We start from the raw sequence: 13,551 nt of genomic DNA on the forward strand, positions 1-13,551 counted from the left end.
AAGTACATGAAGTGTGATTGCCTTTCCTGTAGGGTGATGGATGCAGCCCCCAGGTGCCTCAGTGCTGTGCCAAGCACGGTGACATTCAAGCACATTACGCTTTATTTCAGCGTGGTTTGTGTGCAGCACTCAAAGCAAGCGTGTCCGTGTGAATAGAACACTTTCCATCTGCCCTTTGCACATCCTGAGATGCATCTGAACTGTCAGGCAAGAACATGGTATTTTGGATATTAAAACATTTAGCTCTTACGGTGACATTTAATAGTAACGTGTTTAAAACTGTTCTATTACTGGTGAATAGCAAAAGATAAAAACTGAATGCTGTCTTCTCTGTAAGAGTGAGAGTAATATTCACTTAAAAGACATTTCCCACTGTAATAGAAATATACTGCTTATGTCAAATTCTTTCCCCAAACTTCTATCTTTCATCTTCTGAAATGAATATTTTTTCCACGAGCATTTGCTAAATTATAGGAAGGTATTTCAGTGTTTTTATACTAAGCATTTTTAGATAGGAAAAAATAACAGCAAAGAGGAAAACATTGCTGCAAATGGTCAATCTTGCTGTCAAGTGTACGTATGTTTATGTTTACAATTTAAAATCTGGAGGTGGAAATGGAGAAGTGCATTATTGTTTTCTTTGAAAAGGCTTTTTGGGAAATATCCCCAAACTTCTATTTGCCATTAAAATGAGATCATACAGTTTTTATAAGTTTCTCTGCAATAACTTCAGGGGCACTCAGGAATACAAGATGCTGTGTAGTTTCCCTGATTTTCCATAGCCTAATCAGCAAATGTCTTCCAGGACAGAGTTATTGCTTGGCATCTCCACAGTGAGGAATTCCCAGTGCCATCCACACGTGAGGCCCTGGGCTGTGCAAGTAAAGCCAGGCTTGGAGCTGTGAGAGCTTTTCCTGCTTAGAATTCTGCACAAAGTCAGATCAGGACAGACTTCACTGAAGGGGAGCATAGTCTACCTTGTTCCATTGTACATTATTTATTTCCTTTCAAAGATACATTAGCCTAACTTCCTAAATGTGCAGATGAAGTTTTAATGTGTTCAGCATGAGGGTGGGTGAAAAAAAGGAAAAGAAAGTTCCTAGGTTGTTGTTTTTCCTGTTGGAAAGCTGAGGACTGGAGCATTTCTTTTGCATGTAAGATACACAGATAAATGAAATGAAGCATAGGATTAAAGCATGTGCTACTGCAATTAAATGAACTCATTGCATATTTAAATAGTCCAGCAGTCTGGAGCCTGCTTGTGAGGGAAATGTCCATCATAGCAATCAGAGAATTAGCAAGAGAAACTTAACTGAATAAATTGGGAATACAAATGCAGACACCAGTGCTGGTTAGGTTGTACCAATGCATTTTGTTTTGTGAAATGGCAGCTGAGTGCTCATCTGCAGCCAAAAAAACCCAATAATTGTTTGGGTAGGAATTGTTAAGAAAGGAGCAGAGCACAAAATGCCAGACTTCATTATGGCCAGTGTCCATGGTGAGCTCCATCTTAAATACCATGGGCAGGTCTGGTGCCTCAGCTCAGAAAAGCTACGATAAAAGTGGAAAAGATGCAGAAAAAGATGCAAGGATAAATAAACAAAGTTATAGAACAGCTTTTGTACAAAGAACAAGGTCCTTGGGGAAAATATGACAAGGATAGAAAACTGTGACATCAGATGTGACCTGGAAATGGTGAACAGGATGAAGTTCTAAGGCATCACCTTGGTGTTTTGGAGCACATGATCCATAACTGCTGAGATGTTATTCCAGACAGTATCCCTATATCTTTCCCACTTATTGCCAGACAAATGCAGTTGGCAACTCTTGGAGATAGGGAAAGGACTTCTGGTTTGATATGATCTTTTTGGGTGTAAAATATCAAAAAAAAAAAAAAAAAAAAAAAAAAAAAGTGAGCTACCCAATTTTTTTTCCTCATTTCATGCAGCTGTACATGGTGAAGTTATAATGCTGTCCCAACTACTCCATCTCTCTTGCTATTTTGAAAATATGTTGGTTTGAAAAGTGATTTTGTAATGTCAAGGCAATGCTGTGTTTTTAACTCTTGAGCAGAAAACACAACTCCACTGTTCTAGACTTCCCACTGTTCTAGACTTCCCACTGTTCTAGACTTCCCCTTCTCTTAGAAAATGCTATACAAAGCCAATGAAATATTCCAGACTTTTTTTTTTTTCTGATTATTCCAGACTGTTCCTGACTTCATCCTAGGAATATTTTTCTAAAGTATTATCCCTTTATCTTTCACAGGAATGCTGGGGCTCTTTTATGACTGATGAAATACCAGAAAGATACCAGCTCTTAACTGTCAACCTAATCCAAAATGGTTTTAAATAATTGTCTGTAGTCTATGAAATGGAGACTGACTTTTCAATGTACAGTTTTAGTTACCAGACACTCCCTATCAGAGGAGTTTGGAGTCAGGAAAACAAGAAAAAAAAGGGATGACCAGAAATTTGGTTTAAGTTCTTATGTTTCATCAGTTTCTCAGAAAGAAGCCCAACAATGACACCCAAAGCAGAATTTTTCATTAAATTCGATCCTGTTATCAAATGGAAAGGAAGTGTTCCACCTTAGGGCACCCTAAGGAGCTCCAGGAGTACAACAGCTGCTCTCAGGCAGTGCCATATGGGGCACTGGGGAATGAGCTGAGCCCAGAGAAATTACAGCATGTTTCCCTTTTAATTGTCCAGTGGATGCAGTGTCTTTGCAAGTGATGACCTGTGCACAGTGGTAGAGAGGGGAACAGAGGCAGGGTGACAAGGACCTGCTCTAGCATGACTACTAACACTAACAAATGTCTCAGAGTGTTAGCCCCAAATGTTACAAATCACTGCAGCACAGGGGCCACTTGTAACACACCAAACAAAATGTCATAAACGCTCTGGTGGCAATCCTGTTTGGGCTCGTCCTTCATTATTACAGGGCTAGCTTTTTATTCACCTGGCACATGGAACTGAAATGTGTAAAGCTCTTGCAGTGCTCTTTGGCAGGTGATTTGTGCTGTCCCGAAAAGTGCTTGAAGGAGACTGTGACAATGCTTTGGTTTTTATTGCATATATGCTTGGAAATGGCACTCAGAGTGAAAATTAGGTATTTAGCAACCTCCCTCAGCACCGGAGGAATGCTTGGCTAAGCTTACTCCATAAATGCCAGAGAGCATCTTCTGCAGGAGGAAATGGGGAGAATCCAGTGGATTACAGCAGGCCTTACCTCCCCTACTTATTTTTTATTTTTGTATAGGTGATGCTGACTGTCTCCAAAATACTGCTCTGAAACGAAGCTTTTAAAGCTGGCCTGTTTGCCTGGGAAGTTTTAACATTAGGCTACTAATAAAGGTTTTATTGCCTTTGTGCAGGAAGGAGAAAGAGCTGTGGAGCCTTGAGGAACTGTTTCATCTCCCCTCACCTGCAGAGTACATAACTGCTAACAAAAGGAAAATAATCTGTAATTCTTATTACATGAAAGCAGGACGAGCAAAAGCAGGGTTCTACTTCTGACAGACAAAACAGATGTCAGTAGCAAAGGGAATGATCTAAATGGAAATTGCTAAAATAATCTGAAAGTATCTCAGATTAGATGTCTGATAAGAGCCAAACACAGTGACATTTAGCTGTGTTCTTCCAAGAGAAGGTAGGAGGTTACACCTGATGGTCCCCAGGGGTTTCTCCCATCCTGTGATCCTGTGAGTCTGTGACCCCCAGTGCAGGGTGACAAAGCAGAGGGAGAGGACTTCCAACTGAACTGTGACAGGGAGACTGAGGGGCTTGTCCAGAGGGATAATAATATTAAGAATATAAAATGTGTTATGGTATACTTTAGGAAAGATATTAGTTTTCAGGATGCTGCTTGTGGTTTTTTCCTACTAGTCCTCCAAGCCTGGTTTTGAATCTGCATATTTGGAAAAAAATAAATTGTATTCTATCATAACATACATACCACTTTGTAAAGTACTCCTTATTTTAGATTATTTTCAGACATTCTTATTAAACAAAGGTCACATCCCCTGAAGATCTAAAGGTATTAAAACTTGCTATCAGCGGGCTGGTTCTTTTATCTCAAATTTTGATATGAAATAAGATGGTGACAACTATCAATAGCATCTGAGTCTCTTGACATTTTTGCTCACTTGCCAAGGATGTTACGTTGAAGCCTGGAGATTTTTCAAATGTTGGTCTCATCTAAGCTTTGATTTTTTGCCCAATATTTGTGCCTCTGTTCTCAGAGGGCACTGCTGCCTTGAGGGGAGTTGGTGTAGTGTGGGCATCGCAAGGTGCTGATAGCTGAGGTTGTGACAGGCCTTAATCCAAGAAATTACCCTCATTTTTCAGCCTCTTTTGTCGTGATGAATCACCTTCATCTGACATGGGAAGAGACATCCACGGCTGGAGGCACAATGGGCGCTGTTCACAGCGCTGGCTCTGCTCCAGGGCACAGGTGTGCAGGAGGGTGGGCTCAGGATGGAGAAGAAAAGGGAAGGGACAGGCTAATTATTGAGTCAGGTGTCATGCTCAGTGACAAGAGACAAAAAAAAAGATGTTTGTTCATCGTGTCATCAAGCCCCAAGATGCAGAGTGATGTTGGTAATAAAGTATTTCATCCTAAGGACTCTCCGGGGAGATTTTCAGTAATACCAGTAACTGATGAAAATATCTTGCAAGAAAAGGCAGAGGCAGATTTATTTTAAGGTAGATTTTTGTTTTAAGGACTATACTGATGGGTCTACTAAGCACACAGCAGCCTTATGTCCATACTGTAAATATTCATATCTATGTGGGCATGGCCTTTCTGTGGCCAGACTTGCTTTGAGCTTCCCAGTACCAGAACCTGTTTGGTGTTTTTCCACCTCTAGGTCTAAAACAGAAGTTAAAGACAAACTCCTTTGTGCCAAGTAACTCCAAATCCTTTAGGGGGGCATTTCAGAAATGTGCAAATAGGCAAAAAAATGGAGTGTCCAAGATTACAGTAACCTTTCCTTGTACATTTTGTACTGTATCTCCAGCAGCGCTCACTGCTCTGTGCATGAAGGATGAGAGACCAGACAAGAGAGAGAGGGGAATGAATGATACAAATACTTTTGCTTTGTGTGGTGGAAGGCCGGTTAAGATATCAGCTTATCAGAGGGATGTCAGCAAAAGGTGTGATTAATGATAGCAAAGTCAGGGAATTCATGGCTTCAACAAAGTGCATAATCCTATTGTTTTATGGAGGGATTCTCAAGTGCCTGATAAATAACTCAAAATATTGTGAAAGCCCTTCTGGTGCTACACATTTCAGATGACAAGTTCAGTTTCATATTTAAGATATTAGATAGATATTTACAAGTATTTTTTAAGATATTAGAAAAATTAATTTTTCCTAGAATGTGTTGTATAGAGAAGTAGAATCAATTTTACTCTTTCTCACAGAAATTTTATATGGTTCTGAATGTGATGACTTTCGTAGAATGAATCTGGCATTAAGCAAGATCACAATCTGTCCCTGGTTTTAATAGATTGGATGGTATCAAATAAATATGTCATTTTTTTGTAAGCAGAAAGAGCTGTTTCAAAGTTATAGGTTTTATTTGTTATTTTGAAATATAATTGGTTTTGAAAACAGAATGGTCCCAACCACAAAAATCTCCAAATTTTTTTTTTTTTTTTTTGGCTTTGGAGAATTATTAGACTTGGATTTATAAGAGCATTTTAGAGAGGATTTTCTCCCTTACCTTCACACGTAATTCCATCACTGCTGTAGCCAGGGGGACAAGGGCCACATTTAAACTCTCCATCTTCAGCTGGCTGGCACGGGACACCAGTGAAACACGGCAGATCAGCGCACAGCGCTTTGTGGTGCGCCCCACCGCTGGATTTTGGCAGCTCCACACCAGCCCTGGCTCTGCTGAACAAGTTCCTGCCCGCTGTGGTGGGTGCTGCAAGCCTTGCTCTGGGGGCAGACCCTGCTGGGGCACCAACGCTCGGGGGTGCAGCATCCAGGGAAGGATTTAACCAGCCGTGAGGGATGGAGAAGTGCATTGCCAAAGGAGATGCTCCGGGCTGCTCTGTTGGGAAACCCTGGGCTGGTTTATTCCTCCAGACTGCCACTCGACTGGCCCATTTCCTGGGAGAATAACCATGCCTGGAAGGAGTCTGGGACCTTGCAGAGAATGAACCTGCGTTGGTGTTGGGATGAGGAGGAACAGTCTGTGCTGTAGTTTCTTTGTGCTGCTTCAAAGGGGGAGCAGGGTGGGAGGTCACAGCTGGGGCTCTGGGCTCTGGCTCCTCATGCAGAAGGGGTGTGAGTGTGTCACTTCCTTTCTCAGGAAAAGGTTGTTTCTCACCTGCTGTGAACTCCATGTCAGGTTGTTTTTCTGGCAATGTCTGAGCTTGGGAAGTCTTCTTTTCCATTGCAAGGGATGGAATGTGAATGACTGTGGGGTTTCTTTCCAGAAGGAATGTAATATCTTGTCTTGGAATTTTGGGATGGGAAAGAAGGGAAAATACATTTCTTGATATCTTAGATATGTCTTCTTTGTGAGAGCCTCTAGCATCTTCAATATTTCCTCCAGGAAAATCCACATGGCTTTGGAAAGGCCTTGAAACTAGGGCAAAAGGAAGATATATATATATATTAGTTAAATTTGCTGGTCTGGAGTTGAAAGGACCACAGTGAACCTTTGGGTTTGGAGTAAACATCAAAACATCAGTTCTAGAAGTAAAAGAGTTAATTATCAAATATGCTACAGGGAGGTTTATGCCAAGTGTCTTAGAAATTACATGGGGCTGTCTGCTGTGGGTGACAGCAGCCCTGATGCACAGGGAACTGCAGTGATGACACTGGAAGGGTGGCATTCATGAACGAAATATATTTTTCAAGGGAAGGTCAGGCATTTGAGTTGCAGCACTGGGCTGGCATGCAGGGGTTAAATTGCACCCAAGCAAAAACTTCCCATGCTGGTTTAGATGTTCTGGTTTACACTAGTCCTTGAGGTTTTGGTACTGTGCACCTTTTTTTTTTTTTTTTTTTTTTTTTTTTTTTTTTTTTTTTTTTTGGTTTTGTTTTGTTTGGTTTTTTTTTTTGGTTTTTTTTGTGGTGAATCTTCCAGTTCTTGACCTCCTGAGCCAAGATTTGCTTCTTATTACCTGCCAGAGAGTTTTCATTCCAGCTCTTTGAGCCAAGGAGACACAACACTGCAGTTTGGCACAGACAGATGCTGGAGATGGAGAAACACACAGTGTCAACATGGAGAGGCTCCAGTGCCATCACACCAGAGGGTGACCCTGGACTGCTTCTGTAGCCCTGATGGCAGAGGGGAGTTTTAGGAAAGCTTTTAAAGGAGACAGATGGAAGAGCTTTGCTGGCGCTGTGTCCAGCTCCCTCCAGACACGAGGGGCAGCGTGTGAGGGAGGTGGCTGGTTTGTTACTGTCACCCACTGTCCCAAAGCCAGCCACCTTTTCAGCTGTGTAAGGAGGGATGATAGATGGGCAGAGGGGACTCTGTGAAGGGCCTTGAAAGTGGAGACGAGTAGTTTGAATCAATACTTTCAGGAAGATTAATGGCCATCTGCTGACGCTAATGAATGGAAGAGGCTATTTTTAACCAGTTCTGGCACACTCACTCTGTAGGATATGGAATATATTGGATCCTGAACAAAAAACCTCGCTTGGTTCTGGGGTTAACCCCATGCAGGATGCACCTCTTTCTTTTAAATATAAATATTAATCACTTTCTAAAAATTCCCATTGATGGAGATCTTAACCATAGTTAGCAAGGAAAGAGATTCGGATGCTTGGCAAGGGTCAGATGAAAGTTAGGGCATTGACTGGAGCAAAGTAAATCCTGGCAGCCAAAGTAGTGTTTATTTGGCTGATAAATAGTGTCATTCTGCTGGCAGCTGATGAGTTTCTATTGCCCTGGAGCACAATACTTTGGAGATTTACAACGGTACTGGATCGAGCTGTGGCCATCAGCAGGTAAATACATGGTATTTAGTGGAGCAGAAGGCAAATACATGGATTTCAATATCCAAAGTAAGGCTGTGAATGATGGGGGACACAGAATGGAAGAAGAGAGATGATGAAGCAGGAGGATGTCAGCAAAAAGAGCAAGTGAGGATGGGAGAAGTCAAAGGATTTTTAAAAATGAATGAATGAGAGAAAGATGAAAGAAATATCTCCACAGAAAATTATCAGTAGTGGATGATCATTATAGTCCCTGGAAAATTTGATTCAGGGACCAGAAATCAACAGGAATGACAGTGAAGGGCTGAATGACCTCTCTGACAAATTTCCAAAATGAGCCCTGATTATAGCTTTGAGCTCCTTCCACTGTGTCATAATTAAATGGGTTTTCCTCTCAATTAAATTTGAGTAACTAGTAAGGGGATCATACTGACTACCTGAGAAAGGGAAATCTTTTATTTCTTTAACAGATGATAGAGGTGAGATACCCATCCTTCAAATAAACTTCATCTTTCCCTGTATGGGGCAGCATCTTTTTGGAGTATTTCTGTGGTAAGGTAACTTTTACATCTCAAATACCACCAATGAAGAGTAGTGCCACATTTGTGTTGGTTATTCATTATGATATGAGGGACTGATAAAAGTCCTTCAGCCACTCTCTAGAGGTGACTAAACTTCATAAGTTGTTGATGTCATTCAAGGGTGTTGACCAGAGTGTCCTCTCAGCTTTCATTGTTTCAGATTTTTGCTTATATTGATAGTGTGCAATTTAGTTCAGATAAGAACACGATAGGTTTTTTCTGGAATATCTGAAAATGTCTTTCTATGGCCTTCCAAGTATCTAAATAAGCTAAAACAAAGAAAGCAAACCAAAAGAATGCAGACTAAGTTGTCTGTAGTCAGCAGCTTTCTCAAATCCTGCATTACTTCAATTTATTTTCCTTGCTGTTGATCAATATCTTCAAATGTATAACCCATTATCAATGCAAACTGTGAGTGTATGAATCTGTTTTTCCCTGCTATGCCAGCATATGATTGCATATTGAATTAGGTGAAATCACCAAAAAAAGCCCAACAGGACAAAGTGCTCAAGGTTATGGGATGGAACAAACCCACCTTTTCACTACCTGTCACTATTTCTGCCCATACTAATGGGGAAATGTGCAGCAGTAGGATAATTGAGTTTATTTTTCACAGAAGTAGATAAGAGACGGAGATGCTGCTGCTCTGCTCCAGCTGTGCATGGCAGGACCTCTGTTCTTATTGATGGAGTGCCCCACTATAAGAGAGCATCATTCCTGTATGGATCAGGTCCCAAAAAGAGAGATTCCTCTGTTGTCCCCTGTCTGGGGAAGATTAGAGCAAGGGTGACAGAGAGCAAATTTCTGAGACACACATTTAGCATCCCTCATCCAACTCGACACCAGGACACTTTCCATCCTCGTGGTGCAGGAGTCCCCCAGGCTGTGACCCTCCAGCCTCTGGTTCTCCCAGGGCTTCACACTAAACTCACAAATCACAACCAGCCCCTGGTTCTCCAGTGCCATCACGGTGTTGCTAAGGCACAGCAAATCTGTGGTTGAAGAGGATCGAGGTCATTCCTGAGGGAATAAAAGTTACTAGAGCTGGTGAAAACAGCCATTCACAGAGAAGGTACTCGACATCTCTTAAACCCAGGGTGAGATATCAGCGTTGTGAAACAGCAAAAGAAATCCAATATATTTTTTCTCTTCTGAGTTTATGATTTATTTGGCTGGAGGTTTTTTTACTTTTACAGTCTTTCAGAAAAAGATCAGATCCAAACTTGAATTAAGAGAAGTCATGTCCCCTTCTGACCCCAACTATTTCTGCTCCCTGTGAAGCAGCACACATTTCACACCCTGCCTAGAACAGGGTGCACCAGGCTGGTTACCATATTCCTTGGTACTGTTGCCCCATGTCTTTGCTGGGCTTAGACTTACACACCTTCACACTGTTCTTCCCAAGCCGTGTGCCTTGGAGACAGCCCCATCCTGACCAAAACTGGCACCTGACACTGCAAACCCTTGCTTAAGCTGCCTGCAGATATCAGTATTTATCACCTTTCCATTGGCATGCTTCTCTTTGCAGCTATCAGAGTTAGAAACTCACCTTTTGGGTTTTAAATAGGAGTGTAACTTTTTATTTATGTAATGACTTGAGCATCACCATGTAATCTCAAGGGCTTCTCTTTTAATCTAATAAAATGCCCCAAACCAGTTTACTCTTCAGGTGAAGATTGGCTCCTTCTCCTGAAAAAACTCCTCTGGCTGTGGCCACTTCTGCCTGTCTCTTCAGAGGATTATGGGTACCTTTAATTCTGCTCGAGCTGCAGCTCCTTCAGAATTCTGAGAACAGTTAAAGGATTCATTATTAACACAATTCAATAAATTTACAATTTGTGTAGTTTTAGAGCTATTAACATTTAGTAGTACCTGCTGTCCAGCCCATTTCTCATTCAGAAGAATGTTGGCAGAGAAATGCTCTTTTGACATATTACACTGTGTGGGTCATCATTTAAAATTTGAAATATCTACCAGCACATAAATCTTATTTAAAATGTCAAGAGAGAACAGAAAAATTACACTGGTCTAAGAAGTCTTGTTACCAAAGTGCTAAGGATATTCCCATTTCCCTCTGTATGTTTCCATGTTAATATTTTTGCTATATTTACTGAGTGAGGAAAGGGAAACAAGAGCAGCTGTCAATAGGATGCTCCAGAGAAATTATGTTTTTTTCATCAATTCTTAGTTTCATTTTTTATATTATTATGTTCTGGTATTACTTTCTTCTCAGAGTGTCTTTAATTCCTAAATATCTTGTTTTGCCAACCAGTCATACCCCAATGTCTTCCCTCTCCTAAATATTCAATAATATAGTTTTGATTCTGCCTTCCTTCCACTTAAGCATCCAGAAGTTCCCCACATTAGATGCTGGATGGAATTCCCAGTCACCATATCCCTTCTCCTACAATCACAAGCAGTAACTCCCAGAATAAATTCCTCACCACCTTTAAGTGAAATACCTCTTCAACCTCCCAAGTTTTACAGAAAGTTACTTCCAGGATTATTTTTGTAGCATCAAAAGCATTTTAAAGGCTCATTGACTGGGATATTAGTGTAGTGTAAATTTAGATAGAAGCTTAATTGTTGACCTAATAATCTTTTATGTAATTTTTCATGTAAAAAAAAGTGGAAAGTCAAATGTGTTGTAAACCTGGCATGCCTCACATCCACACAGCTCAGCACAGGGCAAAGCAGTCACACGACTCTCTCTCCATCTGTACAGGATATTCAGTCCTTGTGCTCTCAAACCACCACTTCTGTGACGGGTAAATTTACTCACTTGATGCTTTAATGATGAAATTAAAAGGTGAACGTCTAGTTCACTGTCCCTGAGCTCTTTCAGCCTGATAGAAAATGAGATTGTGCCACCGATGTTGCTGTCTAGTGAGCAATTTTCTTCCCCTTCACCTACCAAAATCATGAGCAACAGGGAACAGTCCGTGGGCTCTGCATCACTCAGCCACTTCTGATTAGAACAACTCCTCTGCCTCAGACTCTGTTTGCCAATGTGGCTGCAGCTGCACATACACAATTCTCTAGCACCTTTCAGAATTTGCAAGGCAAATTTGTCTTGTGTCAATGAAATACCAACTCATTCTGCCCTAACACAACACTTTTTGGGGAGTAGAAAACCTGGGGTCTTCAGTCAGCTAACCCACTCAGACTTGTTTGTGAGTCTTTCTGTGTCCAGGGTAAATGATTCCCACAAATGGAAGGGGCTCTGGACCCTGCTCTCAAGGAGGTCCTTTTCCAATTCTGGGGTGTTGGAACCTATGTGAGTATACAAGAAAATATTACCTGAGTGTGAGGTAGTGAATTTGGCTATGTCACCTTAAAGGTCATTTATAATTTTTGCATCACTGTGCAGTTCATTTGCTTCAAGGTTTTCACAACAATATAATTGACATCTCAATTCGTTAACTGCTGTCTTTAAAGAAAATGGGGATTCTGAGATGGCTGGCCAGGAAAGAAACAGTTCATGAAAATACAAATGATATTATTGACTATTTGACAAAGTTTTCAGTCTTATTTAGGATATGTCAAGGAATACATAAAGATTATCCCGTTCATACTGAACAAATACAAAACAATTGTTAGAAAGGTTTTGCTAATGTAAAGCTCCTTTTTTGTAGAGAATATTTTTCTATTTGTAAAACATTATCAATAGAAAGCATTTTGATTTAGAGTTTAAGAAACAAAAAAACCCTTTCCTGACATTTAAGATAATGTGACGATTAAAGAGTAATTATGAAGATTACCTGACAGAAAAACTAAGAAGAGGTGGGGCACTGATACTGCCATAGTTTATATTCATTTAAGCCAGAATTCTCATGGATTTAAATGATCAGCTCCTTTTTTGGTCTCTTGGGTAGTAAGAGTACTATTAGGCCATGAGCAGGAGTCCTAGAATGACACTCGAGTCTGAAACTGATAAAACAACTTTAAAAATGAAATTTATCCTAATACTTTATATTTCCCCCTTTTATGTGGATCTGCTTTCCAAGTAAGGTTCTTGGGACAAGGCATCATAAACAGGCAAAGTGCAGGAAGGTGATTAACACAATGACAGAAAAATGGCTTTCGAGGAAAATAATGTGTTTTGAGCATTTGGTTTTCAGACTCTGTTTGTTGGGGGGTTTTCTTTATTTCTTTTGTGATTTTCTTCTGTACATTTTCAATATAAATTTTACCATCAGGGTCACCAGAGACAGGGTTTTTAAAATGGGGTAAGAATTACTGATTGCAAAGATAAGAGCATGCTCCCCACACATGGATTCTTTTTTTCCCTTCTCTACCAACCATTTCCTTTATCGGTATCTTTTCTTTTTTTGGACTGCCTATGGAGGTTTATAAACCTGCTATGTTTTTACAAGCAATATTTTCTCAAACACATCTTCTACCTTCCAGTTTATTTCAAGGTTTAATTGAAAACTTCCCTCATGTGGGTTGGGAAACACGCAGAACGTTTGATGTGCTCTCCCCCCTCGCACAGAGCCGTGCTCCTCTCTCTGCTTTGTTGCCAGATCTCCTTCCGTGCTTTTATATTCCTCAGGTCTTTCCCCTTCTCTGCTGCTGTTTTCAGAAGTGCTCTTCCTGTGCTTTTCTCTGAATACCCAGCCAAGAAAACAGGAAGCGGAGGAGAATTGTGGTTGTGTTTCAAACCACCCTGGATCACCCACTTAATCCCCTCGCAGCTGTTTTATCACCCTTCCTTTCATTATCCCTTGTCCATCTCTCAGGTCTGAACTCTTACCTCTCCTCTTTTGTGTTCTGCCTCCTCCAATTATTGGAGCCTGAAACTGCATTATTTTAGCAGCTACAAAGATGGTGTTAAGATAGAGTTCATGGAATCAAATTATATTTTCTATTCAAGAATTGACAGTATATTTTAGTTCTCAGAACTGAGATAGATGGAAAAATTAATAGAAACTGTGTTCTTATCTGCTGATGCCTCATGGGTCTTCAGGCTCTCTCATGGCATGAACAGGTTGATAGATATGTACAA

General features: G+C 40.7%; 1 protein-coding gene across 1 annotated transcript in view; it reads right to left on the minus strand.

Moving 5' to 3' along the window:
- LOC134552441 (von Willebrand factor D and EGF domain-containing protein-like) overlaps positions 1 to 13,551 on the minus strand; it is a 110,230-nt gene that overhangs the window by 28,872 nt on the left and 67,807 nt on the right. Inside the window, exon 18 of the mRNA XM_063401155.1 lies at positions 5,729 to 6,822. Within this exon, the coding sequence (XP_063257225.1) occupies positions 5,729 to 6,822 (1,094 nt within the window). The remainder of the gene's footprint in view (positions 1 to 5,728; positions 6,823 to 13,551) is intronic.

This window comes from Prinia subflava, chromosome 6 (assembly GCF_021018805.1).
Source record: "Prinia subflava isolate CZ2003 ecotype Zambia chromosome 6, Cam_Psub_1.2, whole genome shotgun sequence".
NCBI classification, from domain to species: domain Eukaryota; kingdom Metazoa; phylum Chordata; class Aves; order Passeriformes; family Cisticolidae; genus Prinia; species Prinia subflava.